Genomic DNA, 25,086 nt, shown 5'->3' on the forward strand with positions numbered 1-25,086 from the left:
CGCGTGAAGGTCCCCATTTATCTGGGCGCTTCTAACTCCAGAGGTGTGAGCCACTCAGCTGGTATTGCCTCTGAGATGTCCAGACACATGCTCTGCACCCCTCTCATGCCCTGTAGTAGCTGAATGCCTTGAAGCTCCTCTGACAAGCCTGAAAACTGTAGCCAATCACCTAAAGTGCGTGTTGGACCCCAGGAAACATGAGGCCGACTACCAACCAAGTGGCCTCTCTGAGTGCTAACCATGGGGTTCCAAACAAGGGGTTGTCTCAAGCGCTCCTAGGTTGACGCTGCTCTAGGCCTCTCCGCAGTTGCTCCCAAGATCGGAGCAGACTCACAGTGAAGCGGTCCTTCAGTCTCCTGCTTAAGCCAACTTTGCGCATCTCTGTGAAAATCCATCTAGTCGAGGGTTGCCAGGGGCCTCCAGCCTTAGGCACCCTAGCACTAAGCCGTTGAAGCAAGAACTCCTTCCAGGGAAGAAGTTCTCTAACGATACACTTCCCAAGAAGGGCTCTGCTCTACTGTGCTGGGTCTATGATCCCCAATCCTCCCTGAGAACAAGGAAGAATGATGACCTGCCATGCCACTTTGGCCCGGGCTATCTGAGTGTCACGCCCTGACCAAAGGAAGTTCTTGATCAGCCTCTCTAACTGGCTGATACAAGAACTCGAAAAGATCCAACAAGAAGTGATGTACCACATAGTAGCCAACAACACATGGTTGGCCACTATAACTCTGCCTACAAGAGAAAGTCGTGCGGAGCTCCAATGTAACAACTTCCTCCTGATGGACAGGAGGAGGGGAGCAATCTGTTGCTCGGGAGACAAGTCCAAACCAACCTGACAGCCCAAGTATCGAACTGCAGTCCTTGGGGGAATCCACCTGAAACCCTTACCTGGCATCCAATCAGGCGTAGGAGCACTAGCAACCGAGAAAGCCACTGTCTTTCTCCAGTTGATCAGTGCGCCTGATGCACAAAAAAAAGTCTTAAGAGCCGTCTGTGAATTCATAAATGTCATAAGTAGCTCAGTAAGATTTGTAACATTTTGATTTAATGCAGAAAAGTTGCGTTCAAGTACGCTTTGTCGATTTGATAAAAGTCTTTAAAGCAGCCATATCTACAGGGCCATGATCTCCTAGACCATCACCGTCATGCATATTAGTGTCGATAGCGCTCGTGGTTGCCGGATTTTGATGTGCGTGCTCAAAATCAAAAGTGTGTATGTGGGATATCCTCGCCGACCATGGTAAACACACGCTAATGTAGAGAGAAAAAAAAACGTCAACTTGTATCTTGTAAAGCTTGAAGTCGTCATGTTTTTTTATGCTCGGCGACTTGTGCGTTGCATGCGATCCTAGCCTTGTGGAATTTGTAGCACTTCACGTTTTGTTCTTCGTAAGAACACCTTCGTTGATTCTTCACAAAAATTGGTGCTTTTTGTAAAGGCTTTTGTTCACTTGTGAAGCTTCTTTCTTGAAGAAAAAGGAATTTTGGAAGAAAACTTACTTTTCTTTAAGGAGTGAAAAGGAAGGGTGAAACTACTTCCTTGAAGTTTGTAGCTTTTCTTTCCTTCTAGCTTTCTATGTCAACTCAAGTATGCTATCTTTCCTTGTTGTATACAAGGAGTCTCAATAGCTTGGATGGTAGGGTGTTGGCCTCTTACCCTCCTGGAGTGGGTTCAACCCTTGTTTATGCAAGGGTTTGGCCTTCCTACGCGCACAGTCAACGACGCCAACAGAGCCTCGGTGCCGTAGAGTTGCCGGTCGAGTTTACCTTGGTTGCCCGCTTTGGACGGCTGCCTTGGTTGCCTTGGATAGCGATCGTGGGCGGCTGTTGTTGCTTGCTGTCTGTTCTCTTGTGATGCGCACAGGACACTGTGCCTGTCTTCTCTTTTGTTGCGCTGTGGGCCGCCGTCTTCCCCGCTTGTTGCATGCGGATCATGGGAGAGGAGATGTGCATCGCATGCATATGCAACCTGCTTTTCCCCTTTCCCGAAATAGCTTGGATACCACTAAAAGGAATGGAGCAATGAAGTGTTCAATGTTATTTGAGCTATTTCGGGAAAGGGGAAAAGCGGGTTGCATGTGCATGCGACGCACATCTCCTCTCCCACGATCCGCATGCAACAGACGTGGAAGACAACGGCCCACAGCGCAGCAAAAGAGAAGACAGACACATCGTCCTGTGCGCAGCACGCGAGAACATACAGTGAGTAGCAGCCGCGTCTACGATCGCCATCAAAGGCAGCCGTCTAAGGCGGGCGACCAAGGCAAACTCGACCGACAACTCTACTACATCGAGGCTTTGTTGGCGCCGTTGGTTGTGTGTGTAGGAAGGCCCTTTAAACCCTTGCATAAATAATAGTTGAATCTACCCCATGAGAGTAAGAGGCGAACACCCTACGATCCAAGCTATTGAGACTGCCTGTATACAACAAAGAAAGATAGTATACTTGAGTTGACAAAGAAAGCTAGAAGGAAAGAAAAGCTACAAACTTCAAAGTAGTAGTTTCACCCTTCTTTTTGACTCCTTAGAGAAAAGGTAAGTCTTCTTCCAAAAGTCCTTTTTCTTCAAGAAAGAAGCTTCACAAGTGAACAAAATCCTTCACAAAAATGACAAGTTTTTGTTAAGAATCAACGAAGGTGTTCTTACGAAGAACAAGACGTGAAGCGCTACAAATTCCGCAAGGCGAGGATGGTATGAAACGCACAAGTCGCCGAGCATAAAAAACACGATGACTTCAAGCTTTACAAGGCACAAGTGGACGTTTGTTTTCTTTCTCTACATTAGCCTGTGTTTACCATGACCAACGACGATATCCCACATACACACACTTTTGATTTTGAGCACGCGCATCAAAATCCGGCAACCATGGGCGCTGCCGACACTACGACGCATGACGATGACAGTGTAGGAGATCTTGGCCTTGTAGATATGGCTGCTTTAAAGACTTTGGAAAATCGCTAAAGCATACTTGAATGCAACTTCTTTGCATTAAATGCAAATGTTACAAAGCTTATTGAGCTACTTATGACATTTCTGAATCCACAGACGGTTCAAGGAGCCCAAGCTGGCATGGTTTAAGGAACCCAAGCTCGCACGATTGAAGGAACCCACGTTCGCATGACTCAAGGAGTCCATGAGGCAAGTGCTTCAGAAGATGCAGAAGGTAGCAATGCATTACTTAGGGTCCTATGGGCAAGGCCACCAGCACGGCCGTAGGATCCGTGTCCTTACAACTGCGTCTAAGAATCCCCATTCGTGAATTGAGAACAGATCACGTCCAAAATACTTCTAGGTAATGAACTTTGGAACACATCTTGTCCATAATCCAAGCAACAACAATGGATTGGTGCACTCATTCATAGTGTTTTAGATATGTCGAGTGGTTCCCTGCTAGATTTCATGTGCCTTGAACTTTGACCTACAGGTTCAAACACCAACAAGTTGAACTCCAAGTACCAACAGAAGGGTCCAAATTATATGGAGCACTGTTTGCCCCTTTGTGCCACTCACAAGGCTCTCTCTGGCTGAAGCTAGTGGCAGCAACTGCCCTTTGTCTAGAAATCTGATGTCGTGGCCATTGTGGTCGCCGCCACGTGTGCCATGCCGATCTCCTCTGTCAAATCTTTATTACTGTTATCTTTGTCCAACTTGCCTTTGCCTTCGTCCTTTTGTGAGTTCGTGCGTCTTTGGCTTCAAACTCCCGAGCCAAACAAAGCGTCATGTTACATTTATAACAACTGTTGTCGGACCTCGTGGGTATCGAGGCAGCTAACTGAGTACTGGTACTGCCATCCCTGTCAGCTTGCCTTTGCCTCTGTCCTCTAGGGAACTCGTCCATTTGCTTTTGGCTTCACAATCTCGAGCCAAACAATTTACCGGTTTCCTTGAGGACTGTGGTTGAGCATAGGCAGCTAATTGGATGGTTGATTTGCTATCCATAACCAATGGCCGGTCTTGGTTGTTAGTGTCGAGCAAGGGGGCGCCATAACATGGGTACAAGGTCTGGAAGAAAAGTGGTCTTCCTCCTCGCTTGACAAGTTTCCAAGCCTTGTACTTCGCAAGCCCTCCGAGGGGCTTTAGTGTTGCCAAAAAAGAAAACTACCTGAAATGTGCTCTTCCAAGGGTCCTAGCCAAGGTGGATGAGCTCCACTTCTTTCACAGCCGGTGGCGCAAAATGCATCAAAATCATTGCCCATTTTGGCCTCCCAAGCCGTGCCTCTCAGAATGCTATGCCACGCAGTGCCTATTGTGGCACCATGAGCGCTATGCATTTAAGGATGTTGACAACGATAGAGTTTCAAAACGCCTTGCGATATGCCGATGGAGTCCCAACCTTTTTCAACGTATCAGAATGCTCCTCGACAACAGCTCAAGCTTCCCTCAACGTTCGAAGAGGCCTTGCTGGTCTGCCTTCCACGCTTTGCATGCCTTTCAAGTTGCAAATAGGCAAAAAACGCTCCTCCATGAGGCTATACTGTGAGCGTTTTTGAACTCCTCGGTCCTTGCCCTGTTTCTCGACGAACTTAGAGCTCCTCTCTTCAACAAGTCCTCCTATTCACGCCGTTTCTCTCCCGCGATCAAAGAGCATGCTACTCTGATACCATGTCAAAGTCGACAATGCGGAAGTGGAGAGAGAGAGAGAGAGAGAGAGAGAGAGAGAGAGAGAGAGAGAGAGAGAGAGAGAGAGAGAGAGAGAGAGAGAGAGAGAGAGAGAGAGAGAGAGAGAGAGAGAGAGAGAGAGAGAGAGAGAGAGAGAGAGAGAGAGAGAGAGAGAGAGAGAGAGAGAGAGAGAGATGAAATGAAATGTTATATTAAACGTCTTCAAAAGGCCAAATGACCTATGAGACCAGATTGATACAATCCTTGTGGATCTAATCCAATGTCTGGGTACAAAAATAAAATGAAGTAAAGTGAAAGATTAAAATCTTTAGACTGAAATCATCATCATCATCAGCCATGCCCAACATCGAGTGTTGTCCTAAAAAGTATTACATCGGTCTGACGAGCTTCGTCAATGTCCGCCTCTGTAAGTAGTCGTACTGGGCGTTTCCCATGTCGTGCTAGAATAGTCCTGATTCTCTAATGGAGCCTCTGTGGATGTCGTGGTCGCCCTCGTAGACGTGGGCATCTAGCTCTCTGGAGCTCAGTGGCTCTAGAGCATCCACTAATATAGCTCTGGTAGAAGTGGGCTCTGAAGTCTGCTGTGAAGCATGCTCCTTTTGCTGCTGAGTCCCTACTCTAAAGAAGTCAATGATCTCCCTCTGTGAATGTCTCCCATTGCCCGATCTTCTCAAGAGACTCTCCTTGTGTCTACGCAGCTCTAGCCAAAACAGCCTGAGGCATGGCTGATACTTATATCTCACGACTTTGGCCAATGGTCCAAAGCCCTCTCTGAATAGACAGTGAAAGTGGCCTCGTATCTCATAGTATACCGGACAATGACAAATGTGTGTAACTCTGTCTCTGGCTCTATATGACACAACTGGCATATTTTGGCTTCTGCTGGTACTCTCCTAAATCTGCCAGTCTCAATCTCTAGCTGATGCGATGCATCGGACCAATAGCACATCGTATCCCATAGGATAAATGAGTGTCCATATAGGTTGGTTTGATCACATATCCATCCTCTGTTAGTTGGAGGAGATGCTCGCTATAGAAATCCATCTTCGTGCCCAACTCATGTGTCGTGTCGGTTGTATCCATGTGCTCTTGGTATCTAGCTAAATCAAATCCTGACGTATGAGTCTAGTGGTCTCTATCCGTGTGAGAGATGGGAAGGGTGCATCCAAGGAGTACTGGAACGGTGGCAGTCTATCCATGCTGAAGCCATGTGAATGAAACCATGATGTCATCTGCCCATACCAGCATGCTGTTCCCCTTTGTAGCGCTAGCTGTCGGGATGACTAAAGGGCTAGCCGAGCATATTTGTCTTTGGGGAGGTCCCATAAATTATGCATAAAGGAAACCGATCTATTAAGGGCCTCAACTATGAGAGGGGTGGCAGCTAGCTCAGCTCGAATAATTTCATGTGGCACAGAGGCCTTAGCCCGAATAGTCCGAGAGATTATAGAGATTAGAGGCCTCTCCATACATCTCCAACCATTAGTGCTACCATATCTGCCCTGGTGGTCCACTGAGGCCCCCCAAATATGAACCCCATAGAGCATAGCTGAAGCCATTAGATATATATATATATATATATATATATAGAGAGAGAGAGAGAGAGAGAGAGAGAGATGAAATGAAATGAAACGTTATATTAACGTCTTCAAAAGGCCAAAGTGACCTATGAGACCAGAAAGTTACAATGTAGTGGATTTGATACAAAGTTAGAGTAACAAAAAATAGCAACATAACAAAACAAAAATACTATGGAATCCTAAGCTGCTCGATGTGAACTAAGCAAAGTAAGCAGCTGGCTGGGATAGCTAAATAGCTAAATCACAGGAGATCCAGCATTGGTCGTTGGCGGATCTCATCAATCTCCTCCATGGTCAGTAGTCTGACCGGGCGTCGTGCATGCCTGGCCAAAGTGATTCGAATCTTCTAATGCAGCCTTTGTCGATGCTGTGTAGTCCTGTGCAGTAGTGGGCGTCTGGATCTACCCAGCTCAATCGCTCGGTCAATTAGTGTACCTCTAGTGCGAGACGAGTGTGAGCTCTGCTGCGGGAGTAGCTCCTCTAGCTGTACAGTGTCTGCTCTAAAGAAATCTGTGATCCGTCTCTGAGATTGGCTAGCCTCTCCTCTCATCAGGCTATCTCTGTGTCTGCGTAGCTCGAGCAAGAACAAACCCAGGCATCTCTGATCCTCGTATCCCATGACTCTGGAGAGTGGTCCAAAACCTTCTCTAAACAAGCAATGGAAGCGGCCTCGTATCTCGTAGTAGACGAGGCAGCGGCATGTGTAGTGCAACTCTGTCTCAGGCTCCATGTCACACAAGGGGCATGTCCTCGCCTCTGCTGGTACTCCGCTGTCGAGAAATTTGCGGTCTTGCCAGGAAAGCACCGGGCTTATGGCTGTGAGAGTTTGTGAGAGAACTCAACAAAAACTATATGAAGGAGTTAAACCATAGATGCCATGAAGACTAGGGTTTGGAAAGAAGTGTAATCAAAGAAGACCCACTCTTTCTCTCTTGTACTCACACACACAAAGAAAGAACGCAAAAGAGAATGTCAAAACAACACAAAGATGAAAACATCAAGGCTATGGTCATATCGTATCATGGGTAGTATGAAAGGGTTAATAGATGAGTTAATGGCATTCAATCTTGGCTGACCAAATAGGCTACGAATTGTTCTTTGGAATTGTAGCTTTGTGCTTATCATAATGTATATATTTTGTCTAGTGATTGGGATTAATTGTGTATACAAATCCTCTTGGTTCATAGCAAGATAACTAAGCTTACATCAAAAGAAAAGTTATAGTCTATGAGAGGTAGTATAATGGGATCCGGTGATAGAAGTATTTCATTGAGCCTTTCTGGGCCAAAGAGAAACACTATACGTTGTTGAAAGTGTATTTTATGGCTAATCCATACGTTAATTCTAATAGATCGTACAAAGTGAAAGCGATAGAAATTATCATTATGTGGATTATTCATCTAGGATAATATGTGAGAAATGTAGATATGAGAGAAGTGAAGAGATGACAAGTTTCCCTCCCAAGCCCTATTCTTGCCCGTAGGCAATAAGGATACTGCGGGGAGAGATGTACCTGTATAGCAAGGAGAACCTAAAATTTGTAGAGAGGATGAATTACTAAGAGTGAGAGAGATAGATTTGGTTAAGGAGATGATATTAGATATATATATATATATATATATATATATATATATATATATATATATATGTTAGATTAGAGATGACAAAGAAAACAACAAGAAATCAAGAAAACATCAATGTAGAACACATCTTACTTGACAAACCCTTTGGCACCATTATTGATGGAGAGAGAAGAAGAGGGGAGAACTCCACTTTGATTGATACGCCAAGTGCAAGATCTTCTTTGATTAGAGTTGATCTTCCAAGGTTAGCTTGTTGCAAGAATGGCTAGTCTTCTTCTAGGAGAAAGTGTAGGCTTAGGCTTATGTTAATGGCTAAGTACAATTTGGCATTACTACTCACTCCCTTATGAATTCCTCTCATCAATGGCTTGAATGCTTGAGTTCCTTTTCAAGGAAGAAAAGGTCCCCTTTTATAGGTGAAGGGAACCCCCAAGGGTTTACACAAGAAGAGAGGAGCCAGTGTGAACAGAAATTGGAAAAGTTGGAAATGAGCTGTCCCTGCATGATGTGGGCAGACTGGGGTCCAGTGTTTTGATCATATCTCCTCAACCGTGGCTCCAAATAAAAAAGTAAAAATATGGGTTGAAACTTCAGCTCATTAGCTACGATTTTCATTTTAAAATCATTTTCCAATTCGGATTGGAACCTTGTGTAAAAAATTCATCAAAATAGGGTTCATTTATGGCAGCAAAAGTCTTCATGTGGTCTCCTTAGCATAGACTTTCATTTAATTCACAAGGACACCTCATGCCATATGAAAGCATGACATTGCTCCTTGACAAAGATTTGTAATCATGCTTGCAATAATGCATTAAAATAAGTGTATCTTTGAAATCATGCCACCTAGTGTCCCACTAGGATTTGATTCTCTCCTAGTAGCTATTTAAAAAGAAATATAAGAAAAGTATAAAAAATACGTAGAATATATATATATATATTGGAGTTTACCCTAGATATAGGATCTAGCTAGGGTGTGAGATGATAATGAAATAGTAGAAATAAAGAATCAATGCTTTTTGCCCCAAGTTAAAGAGGCGGAGCTATTGATGCTTTTCCCATAGTATTTTCTGATGGTAAAGTAAGGATAGGTTACCCTTGAGAAAAATAATAGGATGAGATAGAAGGCTTATTATTATACTTAAATATTCATATGTACACTATAGGAAATATAATTATGTATCTAAAAAAATACAAGATAGATCTTGTAGCATGCGTTCCCACTATGTACGTGTCACAGCACGACACCGTTGTATCTCCCAGTCTCAATCTGCAGCAGCTGGTGTGAAGATGTGCGTATCTGGCCAATAGCACATCATATACCATGAGACAGGTGGGTGTCCATGTATCCGAGTCTCGTCACAAAACCGTTCCCCATAAGCCGGAGAAGATGCTCTCTGTAGAAAGCCATCTTCGTGCCCAGCCCCTGTGCTTGCTGTATCCATGTCCTCCTAGTCAAGTCCTGGCGGATGAGCCTGGTGATCTCGGACTGTGTAAGAGTGAGAGATGGTGCATCTAGTGAGTACTGGAGGGTGGCAACTTGTCTATGTTGAACCCATGCGCCTGAAACCATGATGTCATCTCCCCATACCAGCATGCTATATCTCTGTGCATGGCTAACTGGCGAGAGGACTCAAGTGCAAGGCGGGCATATCTGATTCTGGGAAGATGCGGTGTTGCCTCATCAGTGCGACCCGATCTCTCGTGATGATCCAATGAAGGTCCCCTTATCTTAGCTCTATAGAGCAATGCAGAAGCCACCAAAGTGTCAAAGAGCTAGAGCTTCGTCCGAGGCTCTTGAAACTGAACATGCGAACACATCCTCTCTAATCTACCCAATGTTGCATGGGCTCTAGTCAATCTGGTCTCTTCTGCTCTCCTCAGTGAAAATGCAGGTCCGCTAAAAACCACTCCAAGGTAAGTGTAAGCATCTGTATACTCCACGGTCTCCTGGCCGTATGTGAATGTAGTTGCTGACCTCCTGATCCACTGTGGGGTGGTATTAAACACCATAACCTTGGTTTTACCAAGGTTGACAGACAAACCACTTTCGTGGGCAAACCTATGCAAAGCATCCAAGTGACGCTGCATCCCCTCCGGAGAGTCGGAGATCAACACAATATCATCAGCATATAACAATCGCTCTCAATGTAGTCAGAAACCTCATCCACATACATACCGAATAGAGTAGGAGAGAGCGGGCAGCCCTGCTTCACTTCAATAGTGGAGTGAACCAGTGTAGATAGACCCTTTGAGGTGCGTACATGCCCCACTACTGACCTGTATAATGCCATGATCCCCAAATGAGCTATGTGGGTACTCCCATCTCATGTAGTCTGCGCAGCAATCTGGCTCTGGGTACTGTGTCAAATGCTTTGCGGAAGTCCACAAAGCTACAATAGATCCGTCTCCCATGTGATTTGCCCTCCTCAATGATGGCTCTGAGTGTCAAGATATGGTCAAGAGTAGAAAAGCCTCTCTTGAACCCTGCCTGCCCGGCTGCGCGTATCCTCTCCCTCTCTGCCCATCTACTGAGCTGCTGCTCAAGAATTGATGCGTAGAACCGTGCCAATGTGTGTCCAATCATGATAGTGTGATAATTCCCAGGCTCCATAGGGTCTCTTGACTTGAAGAGAGGTAGTAGATAGGCTCCAAGTATCAGGCAAGCCTTCACACATGGCACGGGTAAACATAACTGCTAGAAGCTTTGCTAGTAGATGTCACAAAGTGATGACGTGGCGGATAGCATAAACCCTAAAATTCCTGCAAACCCTAATTTCTGCCAGAAACCCTAATTTTCGGAAATCGCAGAGATTGGGGATTTTTTTTTTTGAAAAATGATGAGCGAGGCGAATTTTGCTTTTTTTTATAAAAAAAAAGAGAAAAGACTCTCTAAGAGAGAGAGAGAGAACTGATGCTTTTTATTTTAAAAGCTTTTGGGGCTCTGCTTTTGGGCATCCCTTGTAACCTTTAAATAAGTGGTGAGGGTCTCACTTCTCAGAGCATCTGGACGCAGAGTCTGAGAGTGAAACCCTAGCCACTCTCTTGTACTTTGATTTGATTAATATAAAAAGAAATACCGAAAGGGGCGCCAGTCTTTGGGGCCAATATCTCTAGGCACGGAACTCCGCCGGGCCAATGTACATCTATTGTGATCTGTGACTTGTTTTGAAGTGGTTATTTGGTGCTGTCGCGGTTGATTCTTGACTTGGAGTGTCCAAGTCTGTTACACTGGTATCAAAGCACGACCGATTTCTCTTCTATGGAAAATCTGATCTCCGAATTTTTTTTCCGCGGCACCTATGGCTTCAGGCAATGATCAGTCGACTCCCTCTGCATCTGGAGATGCGGACAGGGATCACAACGAAGATTCCGGCAGAGTATGGCCCGCCTTGGCCTACTTAGGCGGAGCGGCGAGAAATGGAGCGTCGCGAGTTGATCGGCGATGCAACAAAGATGATGCTCAATTTTGCCAAGGACCCGAAGATGGCAAAATATATGAACCAGACCTCTTTGGAAGAGGTATAGATGGAGTGGCAGAGAACCACAACACCACTCCCGAAACCCGCTCTCAAGAAACCTTCTGCCTCCAAGAAAATATACGGAGAAGGAACTGGAGAACGTGGTTGATGCACGGATTGCTCAGCTTTTTGACGCGCAAAAGAAAGCCAAAAAGCATTGACTTTCCAGGTTATTTGGGTCGTCAGTCGACTTTTGACAAGGCAAAGAAACGGAAGAAGCGTGTTCGATTTGAAGGAGTACCCAGTTTTTCTTCTTCTTCTTTTGACAGTTCTTCTAGCTCCTCGGATTCGAGCGAAGAAGACAGAAAAAGCAAAAAGTGAAGCAAGAGACAAAGCTTCGGAAAGGGCAAGAAAAAGGCAAAGAAGGCTACATCTCGCCCAGAGACCGACAGTTCTACCGAGGACTCGTCTACAGACAGCTCAGATTCCGATGACGGAAAGTTTTATGCGAACAAGAAGAATTTTTACAAAGCCAACCAGTATGACTTTCTCGAAGATAAAAGCAAGAAAGTCGGAGAGTTTAAGGAAGGTGGCCACTCGATCAAGTTTGATACTTTTCAGGATACTCAGATGCTTCGAAGGCTTTGTCTTTTATATAGCAGTTTGACATTGCTTTCGCGGGAGGACGCTATTCAGAGCACTCCAAGATTCGGAGAGCTACCTCTTACCTTAAGGGGAATGCTCGTACTTGGTGGTCCACGCTTCTTTTAAACAAGACCGCGCCAGTTAAATGGCTGAAATTTAAGAAGCTTTTTATTTCTTCTTGTTTGACGCAAGAATATGAACGAGATGTACGAGCTGCTTGGAACCATCTTCGGATGACCAAGAAAGATACAATCAATGCTTATTGTGAAAGATTCTGGAGCTCTTTTCTACCCGCCTCTTCATTCAAGAAGATCTCGTTCAGAGAACAGATTGAGCGGTTTACCTTGGGTCTACCTACAGAGATCCGAGATCACTGCTTGGAACAGAAGTCAGCTTCTATTCAGGAGTTGATGAGTCATGCGAAGCGGGGATTTGCCATTCACTCTGGCAGTCTGACCTACCCCACAGATGAGGCCATGACACAACGAGCCGAATAGACTTCTGGGAATGAAAGTAGAAAGAAAAAGAGCAACCTAGAGAAAAAGGATGCACGACCCAAGCTTACTCCTGAGGAGAGAGCTCTCTTCATCAGAGAGGGGAAGTGCTTTGGATGCGAGGAACATGGACATATCTCCGCGAAGTGCCCTAGAAAGGCACAGAAAGAACAAAATGATAAAGACGACGACAGGCCTGAGAGTTCGAGAGCAGCTGAGGAATGTGGCAGAAAAGGCAGATAGAAAAGCAGAACTGGTACCACATGGTGTGGGACCTGCACCGAATCTAATGAATTAAAGTACAAACTTTGCCGCTTTTGGGGCAAAGTGAAGGATCAAGAAGCTCTTTTGAAGGAGCCAAGGCCAACTTCTTTTTCACTTGGAATTGGCGGCTTGATTTGGAATTACGCCTGACAGACTGACGCCACAGGCGGAGGTAGTTCGACTGGCACCCGGATGGGATGTTGCCATTACACCGAGCATTGGCAAACTTCGTTTGCAATGACAGGGGTGTTCAAGGCACGCGAGTGACGTTCTACTCAGGATCCCTTGGTACCACCAGAACTACGTCGTGGTTGACTACCGGGCCGAGAAAGCGACTTTGATAAATGAAGGGCTTAGAGATTGTACTTCATGAACTTCAGTTTCTTACTCATTCTTTTGGGAGAGAACTGAACGATGGATAAAGGTTGAATATGTTTTGACCTGATGAAAAGAACGCCAGGATTTTTCTCCACTCATGCCGATTGCTTTTCAAAGGGCCTGAAGATCAAACCATTGATCTGATACCTGGAAGCACGCCACCGAATCGGCCACCTTACCGTGTGAGCCGAGTACAGAATGAAAAGATTATGAACCTAGTGAAAGACCTCTTGGAAAAGGGTCTTGTCCAGCCTAGTACTTCACCATATTGCTCTCCAGTGTTGTTGGTTTCGAAGAAAGACGGATCTTGGAGAATGTGCATCGATTATAGCACTCTCAACGAAATCACCATCAAGAACAGATTTCCGATTCCTAGGATCAATGATATACTCAACAAGTTACAGGGATCCTCGTGCTTTAGCAGGATTGACTTGAAGAGTGGACATCATCAGATCAGGATAGCGCCAGGAGATATCTACAAGACAGCTTTTCGGACGACTTTTGGGTTATTTGAGTTTTTGGTGATGCCTTTTGGTTTAACCAATGCTCTTGCGACATTTAACCAGATGATGGACAGGATTTTTCGAGAGTACAGGCTATTTGTTGGCACTTTCTTTGACGACATCATTGTTTTCTCCAAGAATGAGACAGAACACAGAGATCATCTGCTTCAAGTCTTTCAGGCATTACGAGATCACACGTCAGTGATTAATGCAAAGAAAAGTGAATTTTTCCTACCAGAGATACTCTTTTTGGGACACATTGTGTCAGCAGCAGGAGTGCAAATGGACCCGGCCAAGATAGAGACTATCCGTGATTGGCCCGATTTGAGGAATGTCCATCAAGTTAGAAGCTTCTTGGGACTGTGTTCGTACTACAGGCGGTTCATATGAAAGTTTGCAGAGGTTGCTTCCCCTTTGCATACCTTGACACAGAAAGGAGTACCTTTTAGTGGGGACCCACAGAGGTGACTACCTTTCGGACATTGAAAGAGAAATTGACTACGGGACCTATTTTGACTTTGCCGGACTTGCAGAAGTCATTTGAAGTATATTGTGATGCTTGTGGTCATAGTCTGGGTGCGGTCTATATGCAAGGAGGCCATGTCATAGCTTACGAGAGCCGTTTGTTCTCTAGGCCGGAGATGACAACACAGATCTATGAGAAAGAGCTTTTGGCGGTTATCCATGCTCTTACTCAGTGGCGGCATTACCTACTCGGAGCGCATCTGTCTTTACAGACCATCAGAGTTTGCACTACTTCTTGTCACAGAAGCAGCTTTCAGAAAAGCAGATGCGGTGGGCGAACATCTTGTCACAGTTCCACTTCCAGATTGTCCATGTGCAAGGACAGAAGAATGTGGTGGCAGATGCTTTGTCTCGGAAACCGTTGGTTCTGGCTGTTTCCGCTATACATCATAGGAGCTTCGAGGATATGGTCGATTAGTATGCCACAGATATAGATTTTGCAGATATTTTCACACGGATACGGGATGGGGAGAGAGTAGCTGGATACTCCCTTCGCGAAGGCTACTTGATGAAAAAGACTATGTTGTGCGTTACACAGCCGTTGAGGGATAAGGTTATGACTGAATGCCACTATCCACCTTTTACGGGTCACCGCGGCATTGCTACCACCATGAAGGGGGTAGAGAGATACTTCTTTGGGCCGAGACTCAAAAAGGATGTGGAAGAGTTTGTGCGCAGTTGCTTGGTATGCCAGAAGGTCAAGTTTGACAGGCATAAGGCACAAGGATTGTTACAGCCTTTACCCATACCCATCCATCCGTGGGAAAGTATTGCAATGGATTTCATTTTTGATCTCCCAAGAACACAGAATGATCACGATGATTTTCCGATTACATGGCACGTGTGAGACGATTGTCTCCGACAGAGACCCCAGATTTATGAGTTTGTTTTGGAAGGCAATTTGGGAGAACATTGGCAGGCGGTTGCAGTTCTCGTCATCATTCCACTTGCAGATTGACGAGCAATCTGAGATTGCCAATTCAGTGATTTTAGATTTATTGAAGTCTTGTATCTCGGATCAGAAGACTCAATGGGAAAAGAACTTACCTTTGGTGGAATTTGCCTACAATAACACGATACACTCTTCGACGGGGAAGATGCCATGTGAGATTGTTGAAAGTGCTGCGAAGGTTCCATCCTTCCTGAGCACGCAAGATTAGATATTTGGAGCGGATGAATATTCGCGAGATTGGATACGGCTTTTGCCAAGGTTCGCGAGACTTTGCAGAGTCTCAAGAACGACAGAAAAAGGCAGCGGATTGCCATCGTCGCGACTTGAAATTGAAGGAGGATGATTGGGTGCTCTTACGTTTTGAGAAGGCACGCCTAAGAAAGAAAAAGGGAAAGGAGAGGCTTTTTTCCAAAGCTTAGTATGCGATACTACGGACCTTTCCAGATTACTGAAAAGATAAATGATGTCTCCTTCCGATTGAAACTGCCAGATACTTGGAGGATTCACAATGCATTGCATGTGAGTCTCTTGAAACCTGTTAAGGGTGATGTGCCTGATGATAGGGAGCTTGATGAGCTACCCGAAGTGGAAGAAAACGAGGAGATCCTTGTTCCTGAACAGATTTTGGCACATAATGATACGAAGAAAGGTAAAGTCCGAAGGCGGTTCTTGGTTTAGTTCAAGAACTTTCCTGCATTTGATGCGAAGTGGATGGAGGAGGAGGACCTAGCAGATACTCCTCGGATTGTGAAACTTTACCTCGATGTTTTGGTTTAGCATAGTCTACTCCAAACGGAACTCAGAAATTCAGCTTGGTCGAAGATCTGGTGCAGTGGGATGCACAAGAGGGGAGTTACTCCGCTCCTTTGTCAATAGATGCCTTGATTTTGATACTAAAGTCACTGATGTCTCTTTGAGCTTCAGGGATACTGAGAGCTGACAGTATTCTACTGGAGACTTTATGAAATGGAATTCCTGATAATGATACTGATTTGTTCTTGACTTCTTGTGAGTGCAGGAACTGACAGACGAAATGACTGCAGCATTTTGGTCTGATTGATCTCGAATAGACATGGTTGCAATAGGGGTTAGTCAATCGGACATTGATGAGGTCCCGATTGGACCTAGATGTGATTGCTAGCTACATTGCCGATAAATCATGGTCTAAGATCCGAATGAATGTTGAATGTCATGTGATGTCCTGTGATGTCGTGTGATGTGACTGTCGATTTTGTACATGTTCTAGATGTGTGTTCCTAGTATGTAGGTACTAACAGTTAGTGTCTGCTAAGACGGTTTATGGCTTTTGTCGGTTTTGCAGGCGTAATCGCGGTCGATTACAATGCTTTCAAGAGGGGGGTATGTCACAAAGTGATGACGTGGCGGATAGCAGAAACCTTAATTTCTGCCAGAAACCCTAATTTCCGGAAATCGCGGAGGCTAGGGAAATTTTTATTTTTTTTTTGAAAAATGATGAGCGACGTGAATTTTGCTTTTTTTAATAAAAAAAAGAGAAAAGACTCTCTAAGAGAGAGAGAACTGATGCTTTTTATTTTAAAAGCTTTTGGGGCTCTGCTTTTGGGCATCCCTTGTAACCTTTAAATAAGTGGTGAGGGTCTCACTTCTCAGAGCATCTGGACGCAGAGTCTAAGAGTGAAACCCTAGGCACTCTCTTGTACTTTGATTTGATTAATATAAAAAGAAATACCGAAAGGGGCGCCAGTCTTTGGGGCCAATATCTCTAGGCACGGAACTCCGCCGGGCCAGTGTACATCTATTGTGATCTGTGACTTGTTTTGAAGTGGTTATTTGGTGCTGTCACGATTGATTCTTGACTTGGAGTGTCCAAGTCTGTTACAGTAGATCACTGGCATGCATGAAATGCTCAGCCACTAACCATCATGATCATGTGCTCTCCCAGTCCTCATCCTGTCAATGGCCTTCTTCACCATCTCAGCGGTGCATGCGTGTGGGCATGAAGCGTACTGTCCCAGGCCTTTGCAACGTAATGGTGGGGGGGGGGGGGGAGTGCTCATGAAAGAGCCGCCATGCCTCACGTGAGTCGTGACTCAAGAATAGATGGTATAGATCTTGCTCTAGTCTAGCTAAAAATGCCCTCTTCTACCGCCGCACTAGGCGTCATAAGTTAGACTGTCTGTGAGTGATATCCCCGAAAAGCACCTCTCTCTGAAGTCTGGCTCTGGTCTCACGGCATTCCACATCATACCAACCGTTCTGCGGCATGCTTCCATAACGGCGTCTCTGCTCAGGCTGAGTGTGGGTATGCCTCTGCTGCTGCATCATGTAATGTCTATGTTAGTATAGTAGTAAGCTCCTCGAGAGGTCGCCCTGGCTCCTCAGTGCACAGCCGTCTGTAGATCCCATCTATCAATAGAAGGGCATGATCCACTACCACCCCAATAGGTATGGGTCCAACCGTGAGATCTTGGATACTAGAGATGACGCTCGGTTGTGCCATGACATAATCCACTGTGCTGGCTCCATGTCTGTGTGGAAAGCATGTAAAACCTCCCGTAGCGGGAAATCTCTGTAGGCCATTCAAGATGGCAAGTCCATGTGCAGTTCCCATGTCTATCAAGTGTCGTCCATACTCAGTATGTTCCACATCCTGTGATAGTCTGGACAAGCCCGTCTCTACAACATCTAGCTCTCTAAGCATCTCCTCTGAAGTATCATAAAATATTGTCTGGTGATGGGCAGTCCTAGCATTGAAGTCCCCTAGAATGATAATGTCACCATCTCTAGAGAACTCCCATATGTCATCATCCAAAATAGAAAAGGGGGGTTGTCCTCTGGGTGAAGCATAGACTGACATACTCAGGGGAAAGTAGCAAATAGCAATGTAAAGATATCTGCCTGTCTCTTCTCTCAATCTCACCCACATGTACCTAGCCTGCTCATCCCTGCGGGCTATATGTATCAATGGCTGCAACTCCTCTCTAAATAACACTGCCACTCCCCCTGAGCCCCGCCGTCTGTGCTCTGATCACGTCTCCTGTCTGCAGGCTGTCTCCCATTTGTATCCATTGATAGATTGCCCAGGGGCCTAATGTGTCTCAGAGTAGAAGATGATGTCTCTTCCAGTAAAACTATCCTCAAAAGCACCCACACCAAGGCGCATAGATCCATTACAATTTCAGGCAGCAACTTTGAGTGTGGTCCCATAGGTCTCACACCGTCATGTGGAGCGTCGCTCCAATATTACCACTCTTCCATCTCGGTAAAAGGCAATCTTGCCTTCCCTTAACCAACCAACCTTGGCAATGAATAATTGATGTAATACAATGGGGGCTGAGGGTTGCTTATATAGAAACATCAGTAAATTGCCCTACCCAGACTCTGACAAATAAGTAAAATGATTACCTAAAAGCCAAACTAAATAATGGGATCACTTTGGGCAGTTCACTTGAGATGCCAAAACTCTTGACAATTCCTGTAGTGGTGCATAGGGCACAGTTTGAGGAAACTTTTCCCCCTCTTGGATCACAGAAGAAAGTATATGTTAGGAGATATGAGAGAGAATTAAAACTTGGTCATTTATTTATATTTATGGACAATTTTGGGATCACCCCTTTGTGGTGATTGCCTTCTGTACATTTTACCTTGCGGTTGTGCCCTTTGAGATGTTTATTAATAAAAGATTTTCTCTTGGAGAAGAAAAGACATGGATGCAGTACTATCAAGATAGATTTCAAAGCATGGTCTGGGCTCTAATCAATCGATTTAAATACGTTGATGTATATAGGTCACGCTATGGAGGGGACGTGGAACAGCTGTAGGTATCATCACATAGAATGTGGACTGAGGCTGGGAGGGATTTATGTAAATGATGGGAGAGTAGGTGCAGGGTATACCCTCTAGAGATAGTGATGAAAGAACTGGCTTATTGTGCTCTTTCTGTTAGAGTTATGGCATCTCTTTGTATTCTTCCAGTTGGTCCCAACATCTCCCAAGGACAGGTAGTAGGGAGTGAGGGCAGCTGTGCCCAGCCGGAATGAGGTAGTTTTCTCATGTCAGGAATGAGTAAGCCATGTTTAGCTCGGGATTTTGGCTTGGTTCCATGGCTAGTAGGGTTCTGCAGGCTCGGAGTATTTTTTCCAGCTGTGCAATGTTTTCTTCATAGCCCTATGGAGCTTCTGGTGCTTTTTCCACTTTATTTGCCATTTATCTAGGTCATGTGGGCTGCCTTCTGGCTGACCTTATTTGGCATATATATGTGTGGGCAGGGGCACTTGGGGAGTTGTGTGTTATAGGCTTTGGTCTGCAGGGTGTCCCTAGCGGGCAGCCCTAGGGTGGCCAGTGGGCAGGGGGGATCAGTTTCTTGTGTTTTTGATCAGCCTCTTCCTAGCATTTTTGCAGCCCATGCGTTTTTGAGTCACCAACAGATGAGCAGCACCACAGGCAGTCGATGGGCAGCAGGGGGATCTCCCTTGCGTTTTTCCTTCTCAAGGCAGATATGTAGAGGCGTAGTGATCATGCAGATTCAGAGCACCTTCCTCTTGGTGCAGGTATAGGGGAGGAGGAGATCCATGATCTCCAGAGGGTAGCCACACCATGGCCAACCCTGATCCTTGTCCTTCTCCCTCCAGATCAGTTCTCGTGCCAGGAGAAGTTCCACCGGAGCCTTGCTTTCTGAGGAGGCTAGGATTGTAGCCCATGTTCAGGCTGAGACATTGGTCTCGTGTGTAGGAGCAGATGGCAATATCAGTAGCAGTTGTGTACCTTGGGTCTATCCACTGAGGCATGTCAGTTCTATGGTGGACCACCCTTGGTCACTTGTTTGAGCAGTTTGTTATTATCATGGAGAGCCTTTCCCAGATCTCTCTCTCTCTCTCTCTCTCTCTCTCTCTCTCTCTCTCTCTCTCTCTCTCAGAACAGACACTTGACATCAGGAGGAGCTACTACCACAACAGAGCCCACACTCGCCTCGCACCAGAGGCACGTTGATCGACCGAGCAGCCGAGCTGGGGTAATCCAGACGCCCATGATTGCGCAGGACTACACAGTATCGACGGAGGCTGCATCAGAGGATTTGGATCACTTTGGGCAGACTATTGACCATGGAGGAGATTGATGAGATCCGCCAGCGACCGATGTTGGATCTCCTGTGATTTAGCCAACCCAGCTAGATGCTCATTTCACATCTAGTAGCTTATAATTCCGTAGTATTTTTATTTTTGTTACTCTTGACTTTGTATCAGACCCACCACATTGTAACTTTCTGGTCCCATAGGTCACTTTGGACGTTAATATAACATTTCTATGTCTATTTTTCTATTTCTCTCTCTCTCTCTCTCTCTCTCTCTCTCTCTCTCTCTCTCTCTCTCTCTCTCAATTGTCGTCTCTCTTTCCACCTCAGTGATCTCTTTTCTCCATAGTTGCCCTGTTCATGTATGTGGCATTGCAAGTGCTCTCTAGTGTCAGAATAGCTTATCGGAGTCGAGGTGTCCACTTGATCGGAGGCAGTTCTTGGTCTTCATTGCATCTTCCGCTGCCTATTCTGACACTTTCTGCATCTCTTTCCAATTTGCTCTTCATGGTTTTACACTTTGTTTGACCATAGATTGGAGGGTTGGAGGCCATGGATGGCATATGTATGATGACAATAGGTGAGTCTTATGAATGAATGCAGTGACTGACTCCTTTCCTGTTACCATAAACTGAAGGGGTTTGTGGAATCATCTGAAAGGTTATCATGACCCGGGGTGCAGAGGGCCTTGTGAGGGATGGGGGTGTTTCAAGAGGATATGCTTGCATTTTTATGTACTTTGCAAACCTTTTGTGTCGAGTTAAATTTCAGAGGTGAGTGTTGAGGTTCCTGATTGTGTCTTTTCTTTTCTTCTCTCTTCTTTTTTGTATCAGGTTAGTCCACATGAGTTTCTTCAAGCAGTTATGGTTGCAAGCAAAAAGCGATTCAGAATTGGAGTGCAGTCTGATCCAGTTGAATTTATGTCTTGGCTCCTAAATACACTTCATACAGATCTTGGAGGAACTAAAAAAATGAATAGCAGTGTCATATACAAGTGCTTTCAAGTAAGCATCGTCAGGATCCTTTTGGTTTCGATGAAACTTTTACCATGTTTTTCTCTCTTTGTGCTTACATTCTTCAACATGCGGTGTCCAGGCCAGTTGTTTTCAAATAAAAGATCCCTCTGAATGTGTCAAATCTAGAAATCCACTACTCGAATCAAAGATTTATCTCAGGGTCATTGACAGTGGCAGTTTAGGGCCTTCCTCTTGTGCGGGAGCATCGTGCTTCTCCATCCTCTCTCCTACTCTTTTAGAGCACAGTACGTTGTGATTTGTAGTGCACTGTCTTCACTCCTTTTTCTCTGACAGAAGCTGGTTACACTTTTGCCCTTTAAATGCCAAACACATTGCTCAGGAACTTTGAGGTAGGCATGATTTAAAAGCGCCTTTCTAAAGAGAACTTATGACACATGTATACATATAGTTATTAAGGGTTGTTACCGCATCAAAGCATATATATATCAGTTGTCTAGAGGAGACCATGGCTGTCAAGCTCATCATTCAATGAATGTACTTGATACAAATACATTACATAGCAGGTTGTAGCTGTCAAGGGTTGAATTTCAACAATAGACGTGTAAATGACCTTATAAGTTGCGTGGATGTACATAGAGCGTGTCGTTTTTTGAAAATCATTCTCGAGTTGGTCATTTTTGGGATGGTTTGAAGAAAGGAAATGTGGATACTCTCAAAAAACGAGGAAACAAGGTTTCCTGGCCATGAGTGAACTTTTCTGCAGGAGAGTTTGACAGGATTTTTTGCAAGTTCTGCCCTCAGAGATTCTTTTAAGATAGGACTAGGGTAAAAACTGGCCCCTTGTACCGAGACTGTCGGCCCCTTTTAGTAATGGAAATTATCTCCAGTAGTGGGACCCACTGAAGCCAGCGTTGAGCTGGTTAGCGCAGGCCAGGAGTGCATCATGGCCCTTAGATCGTGAGTTCGAGCTGATGTGGCGTAACGGTTTAAATTCCCCTCACTGGCTCCTTTTTCACGGCCTTTTTTGTTACACTGAAAATATTGAATGCTCTCCTGCATCGCGAGCCGAGCTCTGTTCGCGTCTAAATTTTTCCTATAGATGCCGGCTACCATGAGCTTCCAAATGCGCCCCTAAACACACATTCTGTGCAGCAGGGCTTTTGCAATTTGCCGCGTCTCTTAGGTGGCCTAAAGTTGGCCCCTTTACCCTAATGTGCTTTGGTACTTCTTGTTCTCTTCTTTTTCTGGCCATAATGCTCAACACAACTACTTTGCAGGGTGAACTAGAAGTCACAAAAGAGTTTCAAAGAAGGACTCTTACAGATAGGAGGGATGATTCTGATAAGGTTCCTGGGGAGGACGAAAGAATTACCGACGGTCTAGAAAGGGAAGTTAGCAGAATGCCGTTTTTGATGCTTGGCTTGGACCTACCGCCACCCCCTCTTTTCAAAGATGTGATGGAGAAAAATATTATTCCCCAGGTATTCATGTATCCTTACTCTTCAGTATTACATTGCTGTCAATATTACGGGTCGTCTGAATGACATGCTTTATCACAGGTTCCATTGTTTAATATACTCAAAAAGTTTGACGGTGAGTCAGTTACAGAGGTTGTAAGGCCCCAGCTTGCAAGGATGCGGTACCGGGTCACAAGACTTCCTCAGTACTTAATCTTGCACATGCGAAGGTTTACAAAAAACAATTTCTTTATTGAGAAAAATCCCACCCTCGGTTAGTACACATCAGCTACACTATTTTTCTATTATTGAGTGTGTGAAGAGGTTTTTCACATGGATTCACATTTTTGCCTGCCAGTCAATTTCCCTGTGAAGAACTTGGAGTTGAAGGATTATATACCATTACCAGTGCCTAAGAAAAGCGAAAGGCTGCGCTCGAAGTATGACCTCATAGCAAATATTGTCCATGATGGAAAACCTGGCGAAGGCTCCTACAGGGTGTTTGTACAAAGGAAGTCAGAAGAGATCTGGTCAGTTGCTTTTTTCACTGCAATTTTTCTGCTATGTTCCACTTACATTTTTAGAACCGGCTATTGAGGTTTTATTTTGTCGAGGTCAGGTACGAAATGCAGGATCTACATGTGGTGGAGACTTTACCTCAGATGGTAGCCCTTTCAGAGGCCTACATGCAAATATATGAGCAACAAGGTGGTTCCCAATGAGGCGTTGGAAAAATTGAAATTGGGACTGAATGTAGTAGCGGCTACAGGCAGTGTGGACGATACGTCCTTGCAGCAAGAAAGACGTGGTACAGCATTCATAGCGTAACTTCACACACTCACTTGCACCTCTTTTAAAAGGATCAACATGATGAGAGCCACCCTTCAACAGCAAAGAGTGCTTGTATATTGGAAGGATGATTTTTTATAGAAACATTCAGGCTGGATATGAAGGGGTCTGGCCAAGTGTTTCTGAAGATTTTGTTGAACTCCGTATTTTGGAAAGTAAAAGGAAAAAGAAAGAAATGCTCAAAAAAACCAGCAACTTAAGATCCATGTGTGCATGTGTGAGTTGGGTGAACCCATACCATGCTTGAAGGTTGTCGATGCAGATTACTCTTGAGGATCACACACGACTTGAAATAGGTCTTCTCGACCATATTTATCTTGCTACTGCTCTTATCTTAACGTGCATGAATACTAGTTTAGTCTATCCATTACTTGCTTTTTGCAATGCAGAAGATACAGTAATCTCAAGCAGGTTAAGGTGGAGACTGACTCTAAAGAGAATGCATCAGATAATGGATAAATCCACAAGATTAAATGTTCTGTATTGATTGACAATTCCACACTCGCGGGGGGGCGGATATCACATGGTAAGGTGACTCAAAAGTTCAGTTTGGCTAGTGTAGCGTAGTCAATTGAGCGTGCGTGATCCTAACCTAGAGGGTTCAAGGCTCATGGGCTGCCTTCGAAGGACTTCCCCATTGGGAAATTTGTTTCGACGGTATCGCCCCCTATGGGTGTAATGTACAACAATGTACAGTTGTAAATACATGGATATGTAGAGAGTTCTCCCTACTTCCTTCCCCCGTGCTTATGGTTATTATGTTTATTGCCCCCCGTGTGATATTTCCAAGTTGTAGCCTCACATAGCTAAGCCTCCACTCCTACTATAGCAAGTAAGTGAAGCTCCATATCGCCTCATAACTATTGATTGAAGCATCTCACCAATACAAGTCCTCTCTATAATACAAGTTTCAACAATATCATTGATTTTTGTTGATAAGGCGGGCAAGATTTCACATAGGTCTTAAGATTGTTACCTCGAAGGTCACAAAGTTGGCTTGCCATTTTTAAGTCGACATTTTTCTTTTCACTAATAAGGGGCACTCTTTGAGTATCATCATTGGTTGCCTTGACAACCTATACTCCGGTAATCCTTTGTTTGGTGGCCCTTGTTGTAATGTAGTAGAGATTGGTGGAGGCTACTGTTGCCATTAATACTACTACTATGGCCATCACGTGTGACATCTACTACCTAGGGGGCTAGCGTTGCCAAGGCTAGTTTTCGCTCGGAGCTTCCACATCTAGAGTTGGGACAATCAGATTGAACTACACCTTGATCTTCTCCTTCCTCAACAGATTCTAAGCTTGGATGTTTCTCTTGAATGCTCTTCATGGCTGCAAATGCAGCTTTGCACAACAATTGTAGCAGGAGCTGGGACTGGAGTGTCGGGAAAAGTCCCGTGGTCACCCGAGTTTGACTAACCTTGACCCCACTAACTCTAAACTAACCCTTGTAAACATGAGCAATAAAGAAACACACACACACACACACACACACATTCATAATGTCCTTCTCATATAAGGCATATGCATATCTTCATTATATGCTTTACATGCGCATACACTTTTTTTTTAACGTATACGACAAATACTTCGATAGGTATTATTTCTTTGATGTTGTTACACACACACATATGGATTCACTTTTTTAACTTCTATTAACATTCTTACATCCACACTTTCATTGTTAGGTTAGTTAATGTACTTGAGTTAAACTAAAGATAAAAGTTCTTTATCTTTGCATGACGA

General features: G+C 44.8%; 1 protein-coding gene across 1 annotated transcript in view; it reads left to right on the plus strand.

Moving 5' to 3' along the window:
* The window catches only part of LOC147465015 (uncharacterized), a 63,627-nt gene extending 40,085 nt beyond the window's left edge, over nt 1-23,542 (plus strand). Inside the window, exons 5-9 of the mRNA XM_086517447.1 lie at nt 20,889-21,059; nt 22,310-22,513; nt 22,592-22,763; nt 22,848-23,019; nt 23,109-23,542. Coding sequence (XP_086373573.1) covers nt 20,889-21,059; nt 22,310-22,513; nt 22,592-22,763; nt 22,848-23,019; nt 23,109-23,211 — 822 coding nt within the window. The 3' untranslated portion in view covers nt 23,212-23,542. The remainder of the gene's footprint in view (nt 1-20,888; nt 21,060-22,309; nt 22,514-22,591; nt 22,764-22,847; nt 23,020-23,108) is intronic.
* The last annotated feature ends 1,544 nt before the right edge of the window (nt 23,543-25,086 follow it).

The sequence above is a fragment of the Adiantum capillus-veneris genome, chromosome 1 (assembly GCF_014529385.1).
Source record: "Adiantum capillus-veneris isolate H3 chromosome 1, ASM1452938v2, whole genome shotgun sequence".
NCBI classification, from domain to species: Eukaryota; Viridiplantae; Streptophyta; class Polypodiopsida; order Polypodiales; family Pteridaceae; genus Adiantum; species Adiantum capillus-veneris.